The sequence below is a fragment of the Balaenoptera musculus genome, chromosome 21 (genome assembly GCF_009873245.2).
Source record: "Balaenoptera musculus isolate JJ_BM4_2016_0621 chromosome 21, mBalMus1.pri.v3, whole genome shotgun sequence".
Classification (NCBI taxonomy): domain Eukaryota; kingdom Metazoa; phylum Chordata; class Mammalia; order Artiodactyla; family Balaenopteridae; genus Balaenoptera; species Balaenoptera musculus.
In genome coordinates this window covers 30007699-30033857 of record NC_045805.1, presented here as the reverse complement: position 1 = coordinate 30033857, position 26159 = coordinate 30007699, and the positions used below count along the sequence as shown (strand labels likewise).

The 26159-nt window shown below is 49.4% G+C and overlaps 1 protein-coding gene across 5 annotated transcripts in view; it reads left to right on the top strand.

The window, feature by feature from the left end:
• Window positions 1–2206: 2206 nt before the first annotated feature.
• Window positions 2207–26159, top strand: part of RAB11FIP1 (RAB11 family interacting protein 1) — a 31528-nt gene continuing 7575 nt past the window's right edge. The window contains exons 1-5 of one of the 5 annotated variants that reach the window (XM_036838870.1): window positions 2207–2944; window positions 17768–18213; window positions 19075–19870; window positions 20884–22680; window positions 23451–23559. In XM_036838870.1, the coding sequence (XP_036694765.1) occupies window positions 2568–2944; window positions 17768–18213; window positions 19075–19870; window positions 20884–22680; window positions 23451–23559 (3525 nt within the window). In that variant the 5' untranslated portion in view covers window positions 2207–2567. Of the gene's footprint in view, window positions 2945–3123; window positions 3234–3639; window positions 3682–17767; window positions 18214–19074; window positions 19871–20883; window positions 22681–23450; window positions 23560–26159 lie in introns of those variants that run through there. The other 4 variants (XM_036838869.1, XM_036838871.1, XM_036838872.1 and 1 more) reach the window with 4 other exon arrangements.

The following is a 26159-nucleotide window of genomic DNA, read 5'->3' as shown; positions in this document are numbered from 1 at the left end:
GGTGAACATGAAGGCGGGTCTCTGGCTGTGACCTACCGTGCTATTGGCTGCTGGGCTGCTTCTGCTCATACCTGCCTTACGACCTGATCACACCACTGCTCAAAGTCCTCTGGAGGCGGGCTCACCTGGTCCAGAACTCTGTATACACACCATGGCCTGGTGTCCATGGTCTGCGTGATCTGGCCCGGCCTACCTGGGCTGCCTTATCTCCACCACCTACCCCCAACGCCCTACTGAAGTATCCCACGGTCTAGCCCCACTGGGGTACTCTGACCCCCACACTTCTGCTTTAGCTGTTCTGTTCTCTCCTGAAAGGCTCTTCTTCCACGCCTCCTTCTCTGCCTTTCAAATCTGGCATATCCTTTAGGGCCCAGCTCAATGCCATGTCCTTCATAAAAATCCACCTGCTTAAGATGTTAGCTATTTTATAGAGAATGGATAAACAACAAGGTCCTACTGTGTAGCACAGGGAACTATATTCAATATCTTATGGTAAACCACAATGGAAAAGAATATAAAAAAAGAATGTATATATATGTATAACTGAGCCACTTTGCTGTACAGCAGAAATTAACATTGTAAAACAACTATACTTCAATTTTAAAAAAATTTTTTAAAAAATCCACCAGCTTAGAGAAATTGCTCTATCCTCAAAACACCCAAAGCATTTTATTGGTACAGGACTCCCTTTACAGCATTTGTCAGGGCATGCCTTGGGACTGGGTCTCATTCAAAGGGTTTTGTGCCCTCGGTCTGTAGCACCTAGCACACGCTGGGCACCAGGTCAGTTCTCAATATATCTTTACAGTAGTGAATGGAGCCATAAGGTTGAATGAGGTTAACAGATCATCAAGCAGGGAAATGGCACCAAAACAACAGAGTTCTGCTAGGTTTTCCTACCGCTTACAGGTCTGGTACCTCCTTTCCTTTCCCCTTCCGATCACCGTTAAACATTTCAAGGCCTAGTAAATAGGCCTTTCCCACACTGCAGCCACCCTCAGTTGCAAACCTGAGGCATAATGTCTGTCTTGTAATTTCTTATGTGGTAAAAGGAAACACTATGTACTCATGGTTGGCTGGGATAACCTGCCAACTCTTCAGTTCCACAGCACTTCCTGAGTACCCACTGGGTGCCCAGGTTTCTTCTGGGGGCTCTGGAGGAGACAAGTCACCACCCGGTCCTGCCCTGTAGAGGGCTATCAGAAGCCAAACCCTGGAGAAATCTGAGTGAAGCCTTGCAGTGGATTGAACGTGGGTTGGCAGAAAGGTGGGCGGGGCCGCCATGGGCCAGCCAAATGAGTACATGCCTGAGGTGGGAAGATTATCTGGGCTACAGTTTGTTCAGGAGATAGAGGAGAGTGAATCAGGGTGGGGTCCAGATAGGAATGCCTTGAGCCATCCAAGATTGGGGTTCTGAGGATCTGGAAGAAGCAAAGGATGCAGCAGAAACACTGGATGAGAGTCAGGACACCTGGGTTCTAGTCCTGGCTCTGTTGCAGGATCTTGAACGAATCACTTCTCTGCTTCTCTGGGCCTTTCCTTAACTCTAAAACCTAAAAACCTTCAAAGTGACCTTTGCAATCTGATGATCAATAGATATTTGAGTCTTTGAAGTAGCATATTGGGAATGAAGAGAATCAGCCACTCTAATGGAAACTGGGAACGAGGAAGTGCCTGACTGGGAGCTCAGAGATAAAGAGCGAGGAGAGACTGCAGAGAGTCCAGCCAGGGAGAAAAGGGGAACTACGGGGAAGGGCCCCGTTGGGCAATCCCATTTTCAGTTCCTCCTTTCGTCCCCTTCCCTGACTTAGCCTCTTGGCCTCACCTTATTTGGTGAGGGCGGGGCAAAACAGAACACTTCCACGCCGCCTCAGGCGCTCCCTGCCTTTCCCTTCCCCTTTTCGGGCCCTCAAAAGATCCTTCTCGTTCTTCCCTCACCTGGCACCTTCCCCGAACCCACTTTCCTCCATAGCAACGCCCCCAGCGGCCAAAGTAGGAAGAGCAACGAATTTGGGAACGCATTCATAATCACCCTCGTAGCTACCGTTTATTGGGAACTCAACCTGTGCCTGGTAACATTATTTTTTTATAGCAATTCTATGAGGTGATTGTTATCTCATTTTACAGATAAAGAAAATGAGACCCAAAGATATTAAGTAATCTGTGCAAGGCCACACACCTGCCGGTTGGCAAGGCCAGATTGGAAATGACGTCTGGCTCCCCAGTAGCTGCTCTGGCCACTTCCGGTTGGGCCGGGAGACCTTTGGCCGTCGGAGACCCCTGCCCTCCCTCACCTACCACCTCTCAGACCCGACTTCTTCAAGCCCCGCCCCCACCCGCGCCGCGCCCGCCCAGCCCTCGGCGCCCTGGAGCCCCGCCCGGCCTGCGCGGCGGAGGCGGGCCCGGCACCCGCAGGTGGGGCGGGTGGCGGGGCGGGGCCGGGAGGGGGCGTGGCACAGAGGGGGCGTGGCCGGAAACCTTAAAGAGGCCGGCGCGGCGGGGCGGGACGTAGGGGCCGCGGGTCGCGGCGATCTTCTCAGTTTCGGTTGGACCGCAGCGCAGCCATCATGTCCCTGGCGGCCTCGGCGGGCAGGGGCCCGGGGGCCGTGTGGTCCCCAACGCACGTGCAGGTGACGGTGCTCCAGGCGCGGGGCCTGCGGGCCAAGGGCCCCGGGGGCACGAGCGACGCGTACGCGGTGATCCAGGTGGGCAAGGAGAAGTACGCCACCTCCGTGTCGGAGCGCAGCCTGGGCGCGCCCGTGTGGCGGGAGGAGGCCACCTTCGAGCTGCCGCCGTTGCTGTCGGCCGAGGCAGCGTCCGCCACCGCCGCCACCCTGCAGCTCACCGTGCTGCATCGCGCGCTGCTCGGCCTCGACAAGTTCCTGGGCCGCGCCGAGGTGGACCTCCGGGAGCTGCACCGGGACCAGGGCCACAGGAAGACCCAGTGAGTAAGGGCCGGGGGCGAGGACGCGTGATTTGGGCGCCGAGAGCCTTTTGAGTGTGTCCCCACCAAGGGGACGAACGGAGCGAGGCCTTTCTAGAGGGATCCCCTCGGCCAGTACTAGTATTCTCACCTAGCTTCACCTTCTTGGGCTCTCCCAAGTGTGTGGCTTCGGGTACCTGGAGCGTGTTTGAATCTGCAGGACGGCGCTCGGCGTCTGGAACTTAGTAATCACTTAATGAATTTTTGATGAATTGAAACTACCTGTGGGCTGACGAATTACTCTTATTGAGTTGAGTAGCGTGTATATTTGATGTACGCATTAGCCTCCGTGGAAAGCCTCCTGGGTATTTCATTGTACTGGACACTGAGCTGAGAATGGCTGGGCCAGGGCACAGGGAGGACCCACTGGAGCAGTGAAAGCCGCTGACACTAGGGCCCTAGAGGCTCGCCCAGGGGCCGAGCTGGGGCGTTACAGCGCGGGGCGGACTGGGGAACGGGGAATGCGGGCTGCCTGGGGAGGGCTATCCCCCAACCCCACCTCACAGCCGCCTAAGGGGTTGGTCTAGAGAATTTGCCCCGCCCTCCTCTCCGCCCCTCCCTCAAGAATGCTAGAACAGTTTGGTCTTCGCTTTCAGACCGAAAAGTACTAACTGTGTTTGCCCCGGGCCCCAAAGGAGTAAGGATTTCCCATTGATGGCTGGAGCCAGGGCCTGCCCTGGGCCGAGCTGAACTGAAAAGTAAGCATTGTTTCTGTCTGGAGTTTGTCAAGTTCTCTCTGGTCCTACTGGGTAGGGGGGAGGGGGTGGCTGCTCACCTGTAGCCACCGCCCCACCCCCGCCCCCAAGACTTCTCTTTTAGGGTATCACAGTCCTGCAGGGAAAGCAGGGCGAAACCCTGTGCACTCCAAAGTGTTACCGATTTATTTGTTCTCTTTCGCAGGTGTTTGGAATGGAACATTTGATTATGCTCATCTAGTGTACCGACAACTAGCCTCGCTTAGCTTAATTGGTTACTTTGCTGGACCTTAAATATTCAAGGCAGTCATGTTATCACCTCAGTCCTGTGGTTTACGAAGCACTCTGATTCATGTTGTGTGTTTTAGATATAAATGGTATTTCAACCTCCCGTTGTGAAGGAGACAGGAAGAGCCAGAGGATTTGAAGTTACCAGACTCCCCTTTCTGTAGGGTGCTTGCAAATGTAATACCCGCTTCCCTTATCTGGCCAAAGATGAACAGGCATTTCTGAACTCAAATGAGACAAAAAGAGAGAGCCTTGAGGTGAGGATGGATGGGGTATCTTTGTGGCATCAACTTACAAGCCATAAGGTGAGCAGCAGCGTCTTTGCTGGGCTGGGGCTGAAGCAATGCTAATTTTCCGTTTGATTAAATGACATTTGGGGCCTTGGGTTGGCTTCCTTTCCAGCTTCAACTAGGCACCATTGGCCATCCTTTGTCTTGTCCCATCCCAAGATGTGTGGATATTATCGTTTGTCTCTGCCATCTGTTTCTTCTGTGAACGTTTTATTCCTGTGAAAGGAATAAAAAGATAGAAGATAGAAGAAGATAGATAGCATCTTCCTGCCAGAGATGGGGATTCCAGATTCCTGGCTCTGGTGCCCACTCTCGCCGTGACTCATTTCTGGGCTTCAGGCTGCTCGGTCTCTAAATAGCCAAGTTTCCCTATGTATAAATGGAGCTTGTGGCCAGACTTAATTGATGTTTATAAGATGTTTCCAGCTTGCTGGATTAATGGAGCCCCGTGTATAGATTCAAAAGATTCTGTTACTGCTTTGGGAGGAATGAAAACCTCCTCAAGTTCCCTATTGCAGGAAGCGTACAGTCTCCGCATCTCCATTTTTCTCATCCTCTCTGATGTAATTCTAAACTTAGATGATTACTCCTGTCTCTATCATATGAGCTTGTGACCACTTAGTCAGAATATCAGCTTATAGGAAAATGGTGCTTAGTTGATGGATTTTTAATAACTGCAAAGGAAGCCTTCTTTGCTCTGCTAGCAGTAGGTGAAATTGCAAGCTTTCCACCTGTCACTTCCTGGGACTTTCCAAGGTGCTGGGGAAACCCAGTTAAACTAAGCCTGTCTGATGTCCTGGTACATCACTTGGGTGCCCAAGGTAGCTGTGATTTGGAGCATGAGATATACGCTGAGAGGTGGGAATTCAACAGAAAGAAACTGGTTGGGCTAGGAAGATCATTTGAACTAGCTATTAATGGTTTGACTCCACCTTAGACATTAAAACCAAAACCAAACCAAAAGCTGAAATCTTGGTCTGTAGTTTTGTGTGTGTGTGTTAATGTGTGCATGTGTGTTCATCTCTACAGAGAACAGTTGCTCCTCTAGAGTATGATTTTTCCCCCCCATGGGTCCAGAAGCTAAAACTCAAGGCATTAAGAGCTAACTGTGCTGGTATTTTCATTTGTTCTCTTAATAAGCCCCCGTGTATCATATATTTGGAGTCAAGAGAATATGCTTTTTGTAATGACTCAGATTTTGCAGACCTCAAATTTAGTGTGATGATCTGTATCTTTAAAGCACTAAACAGAGGCTGACATATAGATAGGATCCTTTTAACAGGGAAGAGTGGCCCCTTTAGTTAAGAAAAAATGGAAATGAATTGATTTTGCACTTATACAACTGTCCCTCATATCCGAGGGTGATTGGTTCCAGGACCTCCACCCCACCCGGGATACCAAAATCTGCGAATGCTGAAGTCCCTTATATAAAATGGCTTAATATTTGCATATAACCTCTGCATATCCTCCTGTATACTTTAAATAATCTCTAGATTAGTTATAATACCTAATACGATGTAAATGCTATGTAAATAGTTGTAAACACAATGTAAATGCTATATAAATAGTTGCTAATGCATGAATCCAAGTTTTGCTTTTTGGAACTTTCTGGAATGTTTTTTTCGAATATTTTTGATCTGAGGTTGGTTGAATCCGACATGTGGAACCTGTGGATACAGAGGGCCGACTCGTGTGTACTTATCTGGGGTCTCAGCTGGGCCCCGGTTAAATGGGAATCAGTTAAGTCCCGTGATCATAAAACTGACGTGAATCTGAGAGGAGGCAGAATCAGGTGACCAGCATGTGGATTTCTCTGCTGTCCGGTCTCATGTAGTTTGGGGTCCTAGATTGAAAACAAAACAAAACATCTTTTTAGGACACTAAGAGCAATAAAAATGGGGGAAATAATCTCTTAAAGACAGATTAAAATAAATATTCAGGCTGGTGCCTGGAAGGCCATTGTGTAACTAAATAAGATGAAACTTGATACTGTGATAGCCTTCCAGATATGAAGACTGATGGAGGGTCATTTTCTCATATTTCTTGAAGATTCACGAGAAAATTTGGTTGCACGTGAAAAGATCTGGATACTGATAAAGGTTAGACATTTTGAAGAACTGTAAGTATAGTAAGAAAGAGTGACAGGCTGTCAAAGGAAATTCAGGTGATTAAGGAGGGCTAGACAGTTGTTTTTCTGGGAGAGGTGGAGGCATAGAAGTGACAGATGAGCACAGAGGTCTCGAATTCACAAATCTGAGCTGGCAGTGTTTGCGCTTATACCTCTGGGTTTCCTAAGCACGTTTCGGCTTTTTGTAACAGACTGGAAAATTCGAGCAGTGCTGTTACTGCTTAAGTTTTTCTTTCCTTGGGATTCCCCCTAAAGATGACATTGGGCGTTACTGGAAACCCTCCCACCCAGCGTAGGAACCTGATAGCTCGAGTCCAGGATGGGGATCTGTGGGTTCTGGGATAAATAACCCCAACCTGTTCACAGCAGGGGAATGGAGTGACTAAGAAGGGGGAGGGTGGCTCAAAGTCACAGTTCCATCGACGTGAAAGATGTTCCCTCCTGTTTTTCGTGATACGATTTGATGATGATTTCATTTAGAAGACAGTTAGCATGGGGAAAGTTCTAACTGCCTTTTTTCCCCTTGTTTTTAACGTTCATCCATACTTCTGGTAATTATTTTTTGATGCCTACTATGCGCGAGGCACTTGGTATACAGTGTAAACAGTGATGAACATAACACACATGATCCCCGCTTTCAGAAAGCTGAGAGCCTTGTGGGGGAGATAGCCAGTAAACAAATGAGCACATAAATGAGCAATCCTGTACTGGGATGAGTGCGGTGGAGGAAGAGAACAGGGTGTCATAAGAGAAAAGAGCAGGAGATTGCAGGTAGCCTCTCTGAGGCAGAGACCTGAAGGATAAAGACGAATTTTCCCAGGGAAAAGCACAGGAAGGGGGAGCAGCCTGTGCAAAGGCCCTGAGGCAGGCACGCCTGGGAAGCTGGAGAGGTTGCCTCCACTGAGGCTGAAGAGGAAGGCAGCGCTTCGTTGAAGAGCAGTGGAAGCCACTGAGTGTTGAAAGCAGAGGGGTGATGTGATGCAGTTCGTGAAAGATCACTGTGGCTGTTGGGTGGAGAGCAGATTTGGAGCAGGCCTAGCCTGGAATCAGACGGGTGAAGTGGGAGGCTCTGGCAGGAATCTAGGCAACCAGTTATGGTGCTTGGACTCGGGTGACAGGCCTGGTCACGGACAGAGGTAGGTGGATTTCAGAAGTATTCCGGAGGTTCAGTTGGCCTGACTGGTGATGGATTGGGTATGGGTGGGGGTGAGTGAGAGGAAGTGATAAGAACGAACAAACAAAATAAGGAGAACTTGCTGTTGAAAATGAACCAGGAAATGGTGGCTGATTCTTTCCCTGGCAGTCACCGTGACACAAGAGTGAGGTCACCATTACAAAGACAACACCGGCAGTGATACCTGTGCGCTGAGTGAATGAGCAGGAAACACCATTGAAACCAGGGTGTGTATATGTGTGTCTTCAAGTGTTTACAGTTTCAACACAGGCCAAGCCTTTGTTTTGTAATGACGTAACCGATGTGACCTCACTGGTTGCCCCAACACGCTGGTAGAGTCACTGCTGCGAGGACTACAGGACTAAGAAAAGGAAAAATAATAAATAACACGAGGGAAAATAAACCTGTAGATGAAAACTACGCCTCTGGAGGCAAGTCAGTCAACCATTTAAAGGTTTCTCACATCAGGGAAGGTGAGCGCACAAAAGAGCCTTGTTTTGCTTAACTTCCTTTCGATTACAAAGACTTCTGTTGTATTTCCACAACTACCATCAGAGGAAGGCTTTTATAAATAGTATCTCTGTCATTTTAATTGTAGTTATTAACTAAAAAATGTTATGATTACATTAAGAACAATACATGTGCTTATTAAACTGTCATCAACTCCAACATGCATTTGCTGACATCACTCTTCCTCCCCCTGGACAATAATCTTAGGTATCCATTTGGCCGCTCCAATTTTAATTGCCATACGTCCGAGAAAACTGTGCTTCTCACCCTATACTTTTGGAGGGACGCTCACTCTGGCCTAGCTCCAGAGGATTAAGATGCCCTTGCCCAAACGTGGGAACAACAGAAGGGCATTTAAGACTTTCTCTCCATCTCAGAGCCATGCCCTGGGTGGCCTTTGGTTCTGGGCCTGGTGCGGATCTCTAAGCCTCAGGGCCTTTGGGGTTTTTTTTTTTATTTTTGGCCGCGCTTTGCGGGATCTTAGTTCCTTGAGCAGGGATCGAACCCACACCCCCCTGCATTGGAAGCGTGCACTCTTAACCACAGGACCGCCAGGGAAGTCCCCCTCAGGGCCTTTGAATTCCAACAAAATTAACACCCAGACACTTGTATCGGCCTTTGAAGAAAGCCAACATCCACTGTGTGGAAAAAACTTGGTGAGCGGGCTGTGCTCCCCTTAAGGGGTCCTGGGTCAGATCTCATGCCACAGCTGGCTCAGCAGGAGACCAGGCCAGTTCCCCCGCTTTCCCCTTGGCCAGGGACCACTTCCATCTCGTTGTTTGCTGTGTGACCCAGCCTAGGTGCGCAGATGTCTCTGAGTGCGGTCCCTGTAGACACAGGGCAGGCGGTCATTTGCCCGTGTGGACGTGGAGAAGTGTTTAATCTTACATTTAGCCCAGTGGATTAAAGACTAGGGGTGGCCTCGGTATGAGGTCAAAGCCCCGCTTCTCTCCGTTTCCCAGTGTGCGGCCTGGCTTGCTCGTCAGCACCCCTGCTCAACACTGGAGAAGCAGGTCACCTGCAGCTTGGGGCTTACGGTGCCTTTGGTAAAGGAGCCGCTTTTAGCCACTAATGAGACGAGAAATTCCTTTCCTGCTGGGACAGGTCTGGGGATGATCTGTTAGAGAAAAATCAAGGGCTTTCGTCTCCAGGGTGTCCCTGAGGGACACATTGAGGAATGTGCCCGTGGGGAGAAAAAAGGCAGCTGTAATTAAGTGTCTTTTCCTGAGTGCTGGCCTCTGAGTGGAGCAGAGGGAAGGCATTTATAGGAAATCCCAGAAAAACCCTTTTCTAGAGGTGTGACCGCTGCACACTTCACTTTTAAAATTCTTGTTTATTAAAAAGGACATGGCTAACCGAGGGAGAACAACCAAGGCTTCCAGAAAGCCTGGTCTGAAAAGGCCTCTTGTGATCCTGAAGAACAGCTGTCCTGTGTGAGGGGCACCAGCGGCAGGCGGGCCCTGAGCTATTTCTTCAAGAGTGTCACCGCCTACAGCACCAGTCCTGTGGGGTTTCCTTTTACGCTAATGGAACTTTTCGTTTTTACTGGTAATTTGTCATGAGAACAGGATTTTGAAATGCTCTTGGTATGGGGTTTTGTCCTCCTCCTTGGGACTTACCCGATTACCAGATAAATCAGATGCTCTGCTTCCCTGCCAGGAGCTCCCACAGAAAGGAGTGTGAGTCTGCCTGTGGGGTAGAGTGGACTGAATGTTCTTTGATGTCTGTCATGCTGAAGTTGTTTTCTTTTGTCCTGGCCGAGAGGTGGTGAACCAAACCATCACATTTTCTTTCCCCATCCTTAACGTCTCTTTGCATGAGTGACAGAGGACCCCACGGAGACTGTTCTTTGGCAGATCACGTAGACTACATCAGTGGCATTTACTTTTGGGCAAGAGGCGAGATACCTGATCTGATGTTAGAATATTAACATTTGTGGCTTTTTGAGATATGGTCAGGTAAAAACTTGGTAACTAGATGACGGCAGGAGTGGTAGACTTACATGCTTATTTATAAACGTGTTAATTTTTCTAATTCTTAGAGAATCTTAAAATACTGGTGCTTGGTTTTTCCTTTCGTCTTTACCTACAAGGAGTTTGGTATTGCTTTCAACTTAGAAAATATGTCTTGATCTGCAGTCAGTTATGCCATCCTGGCATATGTCGGAAGTAGTTTGGGGGCCTCTGTTTCTTGTCTCTCCCACCTACTTAGAAATCCTGCAGAGTTCTGAGGATCATTAAATCTCACGATAAGTTATAGAAATTATACACCGAACGTGGTATTTTAAAAAATGGTATATACTTTTTAATTTTGGAAATTGTATCATACAATTTTTTTTAAATTAATTTATTTATTTGTTTTTATTTTTGGCTGTGTTGGGTCCTCGTTCTGTGCGCGGGCTTTCTCTAGTTGCAGCGAGTGGTGCGCAGGCTTCTCACTGTCGTGGCTTCTCTTGCTGCAGAGCACGGGCTCCAGAGCACGGGCTCCAGAACGCAGGCTCGGTAGTTGTGGCACACGGGCCCAGTTGCTCTGCGGCATGTGGGAATCTTCCCCGGCCAGGGATCGAACCCGTGTCCCCTGCACTGGCAGGTAGATTCCCACCCACTGCGCCACCAGGGAAGCCCACAATTTTTTTTTTTATAATTTATTTATTTATTTTTGGCTGTGTTGGGTCTTCGTTGCTGCGTGCGGGCTTTTTCTCTAGTTGTGGTGAGCGGGGGCTACTCTTCGATGTGGTGTGTGGGCCTCTCATTGCGGTGGCTTCTCTTGTTGCAGATTACGGGCTCTAGCCGTGAGGGCTCAGTAGTTGTGGCTCACGGGCGCTAGAGTGCAGGCTCAGTAGTTGTGGCGCACGGGCTTAGTTGCTCCGTGGCATGTGGGATCTTCCCGGACCAGGGCTCGAACCCGTGTCTCCTGCATTGGCAGGCGGATTCTTAACCACTGTGCCACCAGGGAAGTCCCACAAACTAATTTTATAATTGAGTCTTTTCCCACTCCCTTCAAATGCAAATCATTGTTATTTGTGTTTGATGGCTTAAGATTGGATCCTTAGGAATACGGTCAGTCAGAACTGTTGATATCTTAAATTCCCATTTGAGAACCATGGGTGAACGATGGTATAAATGCACTTCACAGAACATCATACAACCGTTAAAAATGGTGGGTATGGAGATTGTAAGACAATTATATTTAAAAACACGCTACAAATAGAATTGCACGTGTACTCTGGTTACTACCAAGTCATAATCATAGCGAACGCTTACTGAGTGTAAGTGCCAGGCACTGTTCTAAGCTCTTTACATATATTAAGCCATTTAATCGTCATTACATCCTTATGAGGTAGGTGCTTTTAACCCTGTTCCACAGACAAGTTAAGTAACTTGTCTGAAGCCTCTCAGCTAGTAATCATTGAACTATGCGGGAAAAAGACTTCAAGAAAATACATCAAAAGGGAATGTTTGAATTAGCACGAGGGAAAGTCAATTTTTAAAAAATATTTAAAAAATTTTTCTATAACCTGTTTTAATTACTTTCTAAGGGAGTTTCTGTAGAGCAAATAGTATAGGAAGATCAAAAGCGTTTTCAACCTGCTTTTTCTGTGATCTCTCCTTTACCATGTCATTTACTGGCTTTTTAGGATTGAATTTGGTGACTACAGATAGCTTTTCAGTGCTGCCAGAATGTCTGTTTTAGGGATTAGGGTAAAAAAGGAGCCATTTGCAACCCTCATGATTTACCACCAAGAAGTTGATGATGGGCAGAGGGGAAGGTCCACTTTGGGAGGCAAGGCTGGCTGGTCGGTGATTCTGTATTCACAGTTAGGTAGTTAGGACTAGCTACCTTGGTCAATGACAAAACCTGTTAAACCACTTAGCTTCTGTAGGGTACACACCACAAACCTTTTATAGGTCATAAACATCTCTGTCCCTGTTTGCTGTGCGTTGCCTCTAGGCTACCAAGAGAAAAGTCTGGACATTTTACCCATGTGGAATCAGTCCTTTTTCAGAACCCCTTTTAGATGTCCTCCTCTGCTACCCTCACGTGATTTTTATTATTATTATTATTTTATTTTATTTTTTTTAAAAGAAATTCACGGTCTTTTATTTATTTATTTATTTATTTATGACTGTGTTGAGTCTTCGTTTCTGTGCGAGGGCTTTCTCTAGTTGCGGCAAGTGGGGACCACTCTTCATCGCGGTGCGCGGGCCTCTCACCATCGCGGCCTCTCTTGTTGCGGAGCACAGGCTCCAGACACGCAGGCTCAGTAATTGTGGCTCACGGGCCCAGTTGCTCCGTGGCATGTGGGATCTTCCCAGACCAGGGCTCAAACCCGTGTCCCCTGCATTGGCAGGCAGATTCTCAACCACTGCGCCACCAGGGAAGCCCGATTTTTATTATTTTTATTCCCTGGGGAAGACGGTGAATAAACTGCTTTTTAAAATTTCTCCGTCTAAGAAAGATCAAGTGCGTCCTCCATCTCAAACATTAGACTCAGGTGCTATTCTGTTCTTCCTGCTTCTTTCCTCACTTGAGGCCATACTCCCCTGTGTCATGAAGTTTAGTTACCATGGGGGATGATTCATGCTATAACTCACGGTTGAGTTTTTGCGCAGGAAGGGAAGTAGGCGGTCCACCATTGACCCTGGAGTCCACATCAGACCCATAGACAAGGACCCCTTGAAATGAATACTAACCCATTAAAATGAAGTGACTTGTGGAGCTGGTGGTCTTCCTTTGCCTTGCCTTTCCTGGAGCCTCCTGTGTCTAACGGGAGGGTGCAGTATTAATTCATTTTGCCGAGTCCCTAAGTAGGTGGTTCTTATAACCCCTTCGGATTTCAATTAGCTGAGAACCTTCTTTGTGTGTGAGAGTCCTTGTTTGTGATGAAATTGTATAATTTAGCGGGAATTTCTTTTCATGTCTAATTATTTTCTCACACTTCATAGTCAGAAAGAAAAGGCAGCAGTTGTTTCAGTGTAATAAACGCTTTGTGATGTTTGGTGAGCCAGCTCTCTGCTGGTGGGTAAGCTTTTCAGCGAAGAATCTGGCCTCTTCGTTTTGTGTTTCCAGTGCCTGCCGTGCAAAAACATGAACCGAACCGAATCTTTGAAGCCATCGTTTCTCTGTGTCTTGAATCTTTGAAGCCATCATTTTTTCTCTCTGTATCTACCCCTCTGGAATGTTTTAAAGGAAAAACATGTTTGCTTCAGCTGCAGACAGGTTATCTTTGAGGCGTACCAGTCAGTCCTTTACGAGTGTAATCCCGCACGTCTGCAGGGATGCACTGTGAGACCTTTCATTTCCCAAGAGCAGGAACCACACTGCCCCCGCGCCCCCTGGGACCAGCTTTCCGTGTATTGAGAAACCTACGTACTGAGGCAAACCAGCCCTGAGAATTGGGCATGGTTGGGTGGTTTAAGCTGTTCTCAAAATGAGTGTTTAAAAAGCCCAGGAGGACTTCCCTGGTGGCACAGTGGTTAAGAATCTGCCTGCTGATGCAGGGGACACAGGTTTGAGCCCTGGTCCGGGAAAATCTCACGTGCCACGGAGCAATTAAGCCTGTGCTTAATTACTGAGCCCACAATTACTGGGCTCAATTACTGAGCCTGAATTACTGAGCCCACAATTACTGAGCCCACGTGTCGGAACTACTGAAGCCCGCGCACCTAGAGCCCGTGCTCCGCAACAAGAGAAGCCACCGCAATGAGAAGCCTGTGCACCGCAACGAAGAGTAGCCCCCGCTCGCCGCAAATAGAGAAAGCCCGTGCACAGCAACGAAGACCCAACGCAGCCATAAATAAATAAATAAAATAAATAAATGTATTAAAAAGAAATAAATAAAAAGCCCAGGAGATTTGACAATGCGGGTCCAGACACTAGTTCCCCAGCCGGGCGACTCGGGAAGCAGACCCTGTGTCCTGCATCCTGTATATTTTCCTTCCTGTACCCAGTTCATGCTTTTTTACTTTTATTCCTTCTTTCCCTTGCTGCTCTTAATAAGGCATCTTTCTGAAAGTGTAGAAGACTTAAATGAATTTTTCTATATTTTTAGCTGTTGCCTTGTCTTGTGTTTGACCAAGAAAACCCCAAACCAAAAAACTCCCAAACAGTAGGGCAGCCTGTTTGGATAATATGCATTTTTGCTTGTATGTTTATTCCCAAGATCCTCACTTGACTGAGGGGCATGGAGATTAAAGTTTTCATTCTGTACTGCTTTGTATGATTTGAATTGTTACCCTATGCGTGTTATTACTTTAAAATACAGTTTACATACATTTCTCGTCACTTTCTGTGTATTCAGAGATCCTTTTAATTTTGGAAGAACTAAGTTTTAATTATAAGTAAAAATGACTATTTGCTTATAGAAGGGATCCTTTTGTTTTTCTTTTTTTGGATAGGTTGCAGGATTTTTTAGAATATGGGCCTAAAAATAAACTTTCTACACTGGGATTATGGCTTTCTCTCTGTACTCTGCCCTTTGTACTGGGAAAACCCAGCCCTGATTTCTGAGATAAGTCAGGCTTTCTGGGCCTTCATGAATGGTGGTTCTGGGACACAGCCACTCTGCCGTCACATGCTGTGTGGCTGTGCTGGGACCTGATTATATACGAACTACTTCCGTGAGGTGCTGGAATTAAGTGCACCGAAAATCAAACGGACAGAAACACTGATAAATTGAACCCATGCTTAAATGTTGGAACCCACAAATATGTCCTGCTTTGGAATTTCTTAGGGTGAGACGTTCATGGATCGTTGCTTTCATGAACTATCAAGTTATACTTGTGTCAAAGATCCCTTGCTTGGGGCTTCCCTGGTGGCGCAGTGGTTGGGAGTCCGCCTGCCGGTGCGGGGGACACGGGTTCGTGCCCCGGTCCGGGAGGATCCCACGTGCCGCGGAGTGGCTGGGCCCGTGGGCCGCAGCTGCTGAGCCTGCGCGTCTGTAGCCTGTGCTCCGCGACGGGAGGGGCCGCGCCGCGGTGAAGAGTGGCCCCCGCTCGCCGCGGCTGGAGAGGGCCCTCGCACAGAAGCGAAGACCCAGCACATCCAAAAATAAATAAATAAATAAATTTATAAAAAAAAACAAAAAAAACAAAAACAAAGAAAAAGATCCCTTGCTTAAGCTGTGTGAATTTAATGATCAGGATAATATTGCTAGAAGAATGCCTGTCTTCCTTTCCAGCTTTAATAAATCCAGCAGACTCACAGTGGTTACTTACCTGCCTACAATTCAGTCTGCTTTTCACATCCTTAAATAGCCCTGTGGCTGTTCTTGGCTACCTGGTCTTTGGTTTTAGGTTTGCGTGTGAAAATAAATGACAGGAACAGTTGAAGTGCCTGTTCATACCTCCTAGTGGTGTTAGAAGTTTCCAAAATAAATCCCACTCTACTGCCCAGGGCCTGAACCTGGGCATCAGGTGATAATAGGCCCTCAGGGAGGATCCTAGAGTTGGTTGCAGCTTCGCTCAAAATAAACAGACTTCGGCGCCGATACTTTGGGGAAGGCGGCCCCGTTCAGGGAGCTGGCAAGTGGTATTCTTTGAAGGTCGGGAGCCTTTGCATCCCCTGGGAGGGTGAATAGAGAGGTGGAAGAGCTGGGAGAAGGCCCTGGGTGGAGAGGTGAGGCTCTCTGCTTGTGGCTGGTGTGGTCATCTGAGCCTCCACACTCAGCTCTCAGCAACTTCCCCTTTTCAGGTGCCTACCCTTGGTATTTACAAAAGCTAACCACCCCTCATCACCAAGGCTACCATTTAGCACATGACTGTCAGAAGAGAAAGATACAAATAATCCTCTCAACATCTAAATGACAAATATGCAAACTGTTCCCAGCCTGCTGTGGAAAATGTGCTGGGAAGACACTCGGCTGGCTGGCAGGGTGAGGCTGCCTGTAAAGACCTTGCGTCTCCCTCCTCCTCCAGCTGTGGACTGTAGTTTTAAAGATCATAAAAGATTTCTCCTAAAGGTCCAAAATCGTAGCTCATGTCATTTTCCCAGATCTTGGCTGTATTTTGTAAATCCAGTGTAAGTCCTTCTCGATGACGTTGTATCTGAACTTTATGTGCAGCCCTATGATTTGTGGCTGATGCCAGCTATGGGGGCTTTCCCCCTTCTCTTCTTTCATCTCAGGACATTTAAATTGGAAGCTTAAGCCTTCCTCAAAAAGAATTTAAATTTCAGCCCTCTTTTCTATGTGTTGTTAAAGACGGCCCAGCAAAGATGAGTTCAGAGGGAGTGCCAACCCGGAATCTTGGTGTAAGAGAAAGCTTTGGGGAAATTGTAGAGCTGGTTCAGAGTCCTGACTGTGCCTTTTAGCAGTTGCAAGGCCTTGTACCAGTTACCTAGCTTGTGAGCCTCAATTTCCTTATCTGTAAAGTGGGTATGCTGTCCACTTCATGTCATTCTCGTGAGACTTAGAGGAGGACGTTTCTAAGTGTGTTTCTGCTTCCCTCTGCCCCTTTAAGTGTAGAATGAGCTAAGATAGTGGGGGGCGCGATCTGCCCTGGGGGCAGGACAGGCTGAAGGTGAAAGAGGAAATTGTGTTGATTTGGGCAAAACCATCATGTCCTTAAAGTCCACAGCCCTCAGCTCTTAAATAGGTCACGGAAAAGAACATCAGAGTGTGGTTCTCGGCATGTGAGGGTGACCCCGGGGGCAGCTATGGGTCAGCCCTGTATTTGGAGTTGTTTGTTCTGCAGAGCTTGCGCCACTCACCGGGCTCACATTCTTGCGGTTCACCCGATGGAAAATGCCGAGGGGAGGTTTCCTTTCTCTGCAGTTCGTCTTTCAATGGAGTCGGGCTGATATAATATCATTTGCCATATCGTGAAGTAGTTTGCAAATGACCAAGTGAAATTCTTGAATCATGCTTGAAATATTCCTTTTTCTGATTATTAAGCTGGGGATGAATGCCTCCTCTCAGTTTCTCGTTCTTTCTCATTGTGGTAAAATACTTATAACAAAGGTGACCATTTTAACCATTTTGAAGCGCACAGTTCTGTGGCATTAAGTACTTTCACATTTTTATGCAACCATTACCACCGCCCAACTCCAAAACTTTTATTTTCCCAACTGACACTCCCAGGTCACCCCGCCCCACCCAGCCCCTGGCGGCCACCATTCTCCTTTCTGTCTCTGAACTTGGCTCCTCTAGGGGCCTCATGTCAGTGGAATCATACAATATTTGTCACTTTGTGGCTGGCTTATTTCGCTCTTTTTTTTTTTCTTTCTTTAACAAATCTCTTTTACTCTGTCTTACAGTTTCCATTACTCCCTGCCAGGGACTATTCTACAAACCCTTGCTTTTCTCTGAGATTCTCTTGCAAATTTGCACTCTACCTACCTAACTGTTTGTATATGATCTTTGCATTTTTACCCCGTTGAAGGAAAAAACCAGTCACAGGAAGCGATTTGATGGAATGTTTATTTTATTCTTAGAAATAGCTCTTTACCGAATCAAGATTTTAGGTGACCTTACCCTAAGTACAGAATCAGATCCTATCTTTGCCTAGAAGGTGTCTTCTCAGAAATAAAACTTCAAGTTCTGCCCTCCCCCGCTGCACCCCTCACTGCCCCAAAGAAGAGAACACAGGGTTTGTACACGAGGCTGGTGATAGCAGAGAGGAGAGGCCAGGTAACGGGCACTGTGAACATCGTTTTAGGCGCTTGCATTCCAAGGTAACCTCTCAGCCTTTCTCCTCGTAGGTGGTATACCTTGAAATCCAAACCGGGGAAGAAGAATAAAGAACGAGGAGAAATTGAGGTTGACATCCAGTTTATGAGAAACAACATGACCGCTAGCATGTTTGACCTTTCCATGAAAGACAAGTCCCGGAATCCATTTGGGAAACTGAAGGACAAGATCAAGGGGAAGAATAAGGACAGCGCATCGGATACCGTGTCCGCCATCATCCCCAGCGTGACGCCCTCGGCTGACAGCGATGACGAGTCTCCTTCGAAAGACAAGAAGAAGAAGTCAAAGCTCAAGACCTTGTTTTCCAGGTCCAATCTGCAGAGAACACCACTTTCCCAGTCCATGTCTGTCCTGCCGACTGCAAAGTCAGACAAGGTGCTGCTTCGTCCTGGAGACTTTCAGTCCCAGTGGGAGGATGAGGAAAATGACGAGGACAAGTCCTCCTCTGCCTCGGACGGTGAGTTTCCTTCTCCTCCTTCTTACTCGGCCCTTCTCCCTCGGCTGAGCCTACTTTGCTTTGGGAGAGAAGAAACGAACAAATCTTAGGAGAAAGATTTCAATTCAGCTCCTCAGTTATTACAGTGATGGTGACGCTGGTGGAGGGGATGGCGGGGGTGGTGGTGATGGTGCTTTTACTGGTGGTGCTGGCGCTGGAGCTGCTCATGATGGTCACGGTAGTGGTGATGATGATGATAGGTAACCTTGGTTAGGAAGCCTTCTCTATTTCTAAGCCCTCTGGTTTCTAGGAACGTGCGAATCCCTTTTCCGTAACGTCTGGCTCTATAACTGACGTACGTTAGTACAAGCTTTTGGGGCTCACGGAATGAATGCATGCAGAGTTTCTTTTTTTAATTAAGGATAAAACCATGGAACCTTACACTAATTCTGATATTTCATTAATTCGTTGGGTACTTATACTGAGCTCTCATGGAATACATTCCTAATGAAAGCCGAGGAATCCAGTTCCATTAACTCTGAATTAACTGGGTATTTTGAAATTCAGTCTCAGTGACCAGATCCCTATTACTGGCCAGATTCTGCACCTCTACCAGGAGCGCTGCCCTTTTCCTTGCTTCCACGCACGGAGTGTCATTGGGAGGATAATTGTGTGTTGTGGGAGCCTCCCTGTACTCTGTAAGATCTTTAGCAGCATCCTGGCCTCCACCTGCTGGATGCCGGTAGCACACCCCACCCAGCTGTGACAACCAAAAATGCACTCAGATGCGTGAGGACAAAAGCCCCGCCCCCCCCGCCCCCCTGCGTTGCGAACCGTTCCCGTAGCTTCTCACTCCCTTGGTTCTCGGTTCTTCTCCCACAGCCTTGTCTCACAAGGGAACGGCAAGTGTGGATCCTAAGCAGCTGAACCAGATCAACTTCAACCCCCCCAAGAAGGAAGGACTCTCCTTCCTGGGAGGCCTTCGGTCTAAGAATGACATCCTTTCCCGCTCGAATGTTTGTATCAACGGGAACCATGTCTATGTGGAGCAGCCCGAAGCCAAGAGCGAGACCAAGGACAGCTCCCCGTCCTCCACGCCGTCCCCCCAGGGCCTCAGGAAGAAGCATTTGTTCTCATCTACAGAAAACCTGGCCTCTCGACCTTTGAAGGAGCCTGGGGAAGGAGGTGCAGTGCCTTCCGAGTCTTCCACAAAGGACTCTCTCAAGTCCATGTCCCTGCCATCCTACCAGCCACGGGTCAGCGGGGGGGACCTTCGGGAGAACGCGGTTTTGGTGACCTTGGAGGCTGCAAAGGAAACCAAAGAGAGCAAGAAACAAGAGAACAAGAAGTCCTCTCTGCTCTCCCTGGTGACCGGGAAGAAGGACACGGCCAAGGGCAGTGAAGGTGAAAGCCCGCAGGCCGCCCCCGCCCCCGGGAAGGAGAGGGAAGGCACACCCGTGGCGGTCAAAGCCAGGGAGGACCAGCCGGGGCCTGTCAACGACCCTGTGAAGAGATCGGACAAAGAGACTGCGGCCATTGTCTCCGGACGGGGCAGAGCCCTGAACCCCTTTGAAGACGTGCAGATCCCAGAACGAGAAGCTGACCCAGAGCCCAAGGCTGCACCAGCACCACCTGTTCCCTCACCCAGGGCTCCCCAGACCAGAGCCGTGAAACCCCGGTGAGTCTCGGCCCCTCCCCAGGGCCCAGCAGCCAGGCCTACATTAGAGCAGACCTTGCTTGTTGGTCCATGGTGGTCCCTGCAGAAATTGTTTTTGGCCAGTCCCTACCACTGGCCTGTCCCGCCTGCAGAGACTGCAGTGATGTGCCCCAGCCCGGGGCCACTGCCAGCAGGCGTGGTCTGCCCCTTGCCCGACATTTTCCCTGCAGGCGTGTTTGCCGCAAGCGTTTTCTCTGCACACGTTTTTGCTTCTGGCGAAAGTACCTAGAACTGGTCTGTCCATCTCAGTGAGATAAGCAGAGCACAGTGGAATGCCCTGGTGTTGTATCAGATTCCGAATGTCGTGGTCTGGGAGCAATACCAGGTTTCGGTGGTGGTACCTGCAGACCGGGGTTTAGTAGGTTCTTCCCGTGAGTTCCCTTTGAGGCAGGTGTAATCTCTCCTCCTTGCACTTTGGTGCGGGTTTGCTGGCACAAGAGACCCTTGGTCCACTGTCAGGTGTGCCTGGGAGGGTCCTCTGAGTGTTCCCTCTGCGCGTTGTCTCACGAGCCGGGTGTTCTGCTTCTCAGCATGACTCACATACACAGTCTCGATATTCCTGTGGGCTGGGGGTGGGAGAGACTTTTTTTTGAGATTCTGCCTACTTTGATTTCACAGACACACACACACACAGTATTCCTCTTCAAAATCTGCCTCTTGCTTTGTGGTGCACCTTTTATGGCTTTGCACTTTTTAGGTGCTTTTTCTTTATCACCAGAAGAGACTGCAGGCTGTTGCTCTACCTGGATCTTTCTGTTTCTATTGCAACAGTCCTTTCTGTGGCAGATGTACTTGGTGATAAAATTGTGCCTTTTGTGGATTAAGTATTGGTGTTCCTTCTTTAACTTCTCAAGGTACTGCCCCCAATATAAAAAAGAGTTCTCGCCTTTGGAAAGACTGTATTTTTACATGTCTTTTGCCTCTCATGCTGCATCTGCAACTGACCTGCAGATTTTATTGTGTCCTTTTTGCAGACTGGAAGTGTCTCCAGAGGCTCAGCCCGCACCCAGGCTCCCCCCTTCCACTCGCTCTCCTCTCGTTTTCTCTGCTCTCCCTTCCAGTTCTGGTCAGACACCCGTCCCTTCTAAACTGGGGCGTGATTCAGAGACACAGTCCTCTGAATCTCCTCCTGGCTCCTTCTCTTTCCCCTCTCCTGTAGCGGCCCCCATTTCCACATCCACTCCCATTGAACACTGGCCTTCCGCAGACATGGGTGAGGCCAGTCCTAAAGAACCGCCTTCGCTCCTTGAACCAGAGCTAGAACAGGAGAGTCTGACACAAGTTCCAAGTACTGTTCCTTGTGCTGTGGGCTCGCTTTCCAAGCAGACACCCATTCCAGTGGGGAAAGGGACGGAAGACTCTCCAGTGGGGAAGACCGGCGCTGATGACCCAGGACAGTCTCTCCGGACGCAGCCTGAGGTGGGGCGAGAAGAAGAAGAGCTTCTGGGGTCTCCCCCCCGAAAACAACAAGGCGCCATCCCTTCATCTGTCGAGGCCCGAGAAGTAACACCCGCCACTGCGCTCGGAAGAGACGGGATGGGCAGCCCTGCCGGGAAGCCCCCGCGGCGGGGAGCCTCAGGCTCTGCGGGTCCATCTAGGTCTCCCGTGGGGGATGCAGATGGGGGTGGCGGGATGAGTCCTGCAGTTAAGGAAGCGGTGCCCCCCGTTCCCGTGGGCGAGTCGGTGCCTCCACTTGACTCTGCGATGCAGAGCCACGAAGAGATGGGTCCGGATGCCTGTGAGGGCAGAAAGGAAATCCAGGAGCAGGTGTTGTTTTCCGAGCAGCTCTCTACGGAAGGGGCGGGGGAGAAGGCCCCTGTGCTGGTCCGCAGGGACAGAGGTGACCCCCAGGAGCTGACGCCGCAAGGGGCCGCCCCCGGAAATGCGTGGGACACGGGAGACTCCCAGGAGGGGGCGGCTGTGGCTGGACCCCGGCCCGCTGCCCCGGCGGCTCGTCCTCCCCGCCCGTCCTCCAAGGGGAGCTGCTCGGGGGGCCCCGCGCACGCGGCCAGCTCGGGGAGAGACAGTCCCCTTCTCGGCAGTCAGGGAGACGACGCCCGGATGCCGCGGAACCACAGCAAAGCCAGTGACCACGAGGGTCTGCTGTCTGACCCCCTGCACGGCCTTCAGTCCGCCTGCGAGGCAAAGCCCCCAGCCCTGGCCCATCTGGACTTGACCCTGCCTTCCATCCCCGAAGTTGCTTTGGAAGATGAGAGAGGAGATCAGCTTGAAGATGACAGAGGGGTGGCCCTGGTGGCAGCTCTGGGAGGAGGGGCTTCTTCCCCGAGCACGTGGCCCGCCCGTGCTGAGCGGAAGAGGGCGCCCAGCGGGGAGGCCGGCGGGTCAGCAGGGGGCCTGCGCGACCCCAGGCCGGGAGCGCCCAGAGCACCCGCCCCCGCTTCTGCAGAGCAGACCACAGCCTTGGCGGTTCAGGAACCACAGTCGCCGGGCCCCGGTGACAGCGGGGAGGCAAAACCAGTGGGAGATGGGAGGCCGGGTCAGCCTCCAGCCGCAGCCCTGGATTCCCTTGTGTCCACTCCCCCCTTTTCTGAGCCCTTTCCTGCCACACGCTCTTTTCCCACCTCTGCACGCTCTGACACCCACCACACCAGTACAGCAGAATCTCAAAAAAAAGCAGCAGTCGAGGGCTCCGCGGGTAAAGTGGAAAATTCTGGCAAGAGGAAGCCGCTTCTTCAGGCCTGGGTCTCAGCCTCAGACACACAGCCAGTCTCGGCTCAGCCACGCGCTGGAAGCGGGTCGGCCAAGCACAGGTGAGAGCCGGGGGACGACTGTCCTCGTGCGTGTAAGCCGCGCCCCCTCTGCTGCTTGTCTCCAGACGCCAGGGCTTGCTCACCGCACAGCTGTTCTGACGGTGCGTCCGCCTGTGTTGCCGGAAGGGCTGTGTCCTGGGCCGGGAGCAGCGCAGGCACCCCTGCGTTTGTAGCAAGAACAGAGTAGCAGCGGTCCTGAGAGATAGATTCGGAATTGTTCTGCACGGTCTGATTTGGAGCTGTCCTTGCAGAGAAGCACCGGGAGCCGTATCTTATTTCCTAGTCTCGGAGGCCAGCTGAGATGCAGCGGTAGAACCCAGCAGTGCGGACAGCTTACTTTAAGCAGTGCCCGATGGGAAGCTGGCTTGTTTGTTCTGAGCTCTTTCCTCCCTCTTGGGGCACAGAGGGCTCTGCGGGGACTCCCACAGTGGAGTCCTAGGCTGCAGCTGCCTCTGAGAATAGGAGACCGTCTTTAATGTTCTCCTGACGTTGATAACGAGGCCAAGGGTCCTGTGAGAAGGTCAGGACACGTGGCCGGAAGTGGTGCCTTGTTGGCTTGCGCGTGGCTTCCTCGCGCTGACCGCTTTCCTTTCCTTTTCCACACGTTGGCACGTGTGGGACTGCAGGTGTGAGCACGCATGTCCCCCCCACTCCCCCGTCACCTCTCATTGGCGGCCACGTCTGAGAGAGGCAGTCCCTAGTTCTGCCGGTTCTGCCGTGACGTAAGCGTCTAAGGAAACAGCTAAGTGTCCTTTCCGCCTTCTCTTTAGACTTCATCCCGTGAAGCCGATGAACGCGGCAGCCACCAAGGTCACTCTCTCCAGCTCTGGAACTGCCACCGTCATCAGTGAGAACTTGGTCAACGAAGCCATGATGAAGGTATGTCTTCTCCAGAAGGAGGCAGGTTAGTTAGGGATCTAGAAAACCCGCTGTCAGAGTCACCATGACATACATCTCCCGGGGCAGCAAGTAACGCCAGGGGTGACTTAACCACACGTCTCGGTCTTTGGATGATCTTTGGAAGCCCCTACACTTTCCATGGGATACTTACTTTTCCCCTCATAGTTCTTGGGCTGTCGTTGAATTTTGTTGTGTGTCAAGCAACATGATTGACACCAGTACTCTTTTTAATGAGAAGAAAATGTCACCCACCCTCCAGCCCATGCAAATCAGATATTCTCATTTTTCCCACGTGTCCTTTCTTATCTTTTGGCAAGAATATAATATTCTCGCCGTTGTCATCATTGCGCAGATAGACTTTTTTGTAACTTTATTCTGAAGTAATTTCAAACTTTAAAAAAGTTGCAAGAATAGCACAAAGAGCTCCTGTATACTTTCATCCCAATTCACCAACCGTTGACATTTCACCAGATTTGCTTTATCACCCTCACCCTCTCCTACTCCGTTCTCTCTTTGTAGCTACGTATATATTTTTTTCTGAATTATTTGAGAGTAAGCTGCACACGTCATGCTCCTTTTACCCCTAAATACTTAAGTGCGTAATTCCTAAGAATGAAGGCGTTTATCAAAATGAAGAAATTGAACATGGATGCCTCGCTACTTTCTCATCTGCGGTCCGTATTTCACCTTCACCAGTTTTCCCAGTAGTGCCCTTTCTTGTCTGTCTGTTCTCCGGTCCAGGGTCACTCAGTGCCTCGTCTCGGGAGTCTCCCTTATTCTGGCATAGTTCCTTGGCCTCGTTTGTCTTTCAAGACCTGGACCTTTTTCAGAGTTTCAGTCAGTCGTTTGGTAGGACTTTCCTCAGTTTGGATTTGTCTGATGTCTCCCTGCGGTTTGGTCGAGGCTGGGCATTCTCGGCAGGAATTAACTAGAGAGGTAACGTGCCCTTTCCAGTGCGCTGTGTAAAGAGCCCGTGACACTGGCCTGTGCTGTTAGTGGGGTGTTAACTCTGATGGCTTAGGTTAGGTGGTGTCCGCTAGGCTCGCCAGTGCAAAGTTGCTAGTTTTCCCCTTTACAGTTAGTGAGAAATGTGTGGGGAGTTCGTTTCAGACCGTGTAAGCCTCCTGCCCCTTATCAGCTTTCTGCAGGCCTCAGTTTCCACTGACGAACGTGGTGGTAGCAAAATGATCGTTCTCCAGCTCCATCACCTGCGTGGAAACACTCTGAAATCCTCTTTTTCACTTAGTATCATATCGTAAACACTTTTGCATGTTGCTACTTAATTATTCTTTGAAACGGTTATGCCAGTCTTTACTTACTCACTCTCCGGTTAGTGGATATTTAGCTTGTTTTCTATTTTTTCAATATGAATAACACTGTCGTCAATAATTTCTCGCATAGAACTTGTCCCTTCTTGCAGGTGATTTCCGTAAGCTAAATTCCTAGGAAGACTATTGCTGGATGAGAAGATCTCTGCTCTTTAAAAAACTTGAGTGGCTAACACTAAAAAAACCCAACTCCTCCCCTTAAAACCAAAACCAATCCCCCCAGATGATCTCTGCTGGAGAGTATCCTCATCCTGCCCTTTCTGATTCTAAAATCAGAGGGATTCAGATGTGTTATGTTTCAGACACGTGGACAGGAATTTCCTAACCCACCCCTGGGGATCGCAGTTGGGAGACATAAACTTTGTTTCTATTTTACTGCAAGCATCTAGAAGTTACATTCAGTCATAGATTTTACAGTCCCAGGGACTCCAGGACGTCAAATAGTTTTTGTGTTTTTAAAATAAAACTTTTGCTCACGTCTCCTTCACTCCTGCAAGCGTTTTGCAAGTGCCAGGCGGTGGCTGATACCTACGGCTCTGTTGCCCCTTTGCCTCCAGGGGCTGCGCTGAAGGTACACTCAAAGCTGGAGATTTTGGGGTCGAGAGACTGAGTAGTAATAACGACCTGCTGCTGAAAACAAGTTAGCATCTTCCGGCCGTCTTGCCTTCTCTTCCCTGTTGTCCATGCTGACGGGGCATCACTGTTAAGCATCATTCTCAAAATGATCAGCTGTAGCCAGAACTGTGTACCTACGGTGCTTTAGCCCAAAGCCTAAAGGTGGACCCTAACTTCGCCAGCCTAGCCTGGCTGGCTTCTGTGGTTGTGTAGAAGGGGCAGCACTTGTCCTCTTGGAGTTAATGATATTTACCGGGAAACTGGGCAAAAGAACAGCATGGAAGGGACCATCACGAAAACTAGAGTCATTTAGCACCCCCCTCGCCCCGTCCCCTCTTCCGTTTACTGTGGCATGCAGCTTTGCTCCGAAGAGAAGCAAACACCTAGCTTTTGGGAAGTGAGCAAGACCCTTGGTTCCCATTCTGCTTACTCTTTTTTTTTTTTTTTTAACATCTTTATTGGAGTATAATTGCTTTACAATGGTGTGTTAGTTTCTGCTTTATAACAAAATGAATCAGTTATACATATACATATGTTCCCATATCTCTTCCCTCTTGCATCTCCCTCTCTCCCACCCTCCCTATCCCACCCCTCTAGGTGGTCACAAAGCACCAAGCTGATCTCCCTGTGCTATGC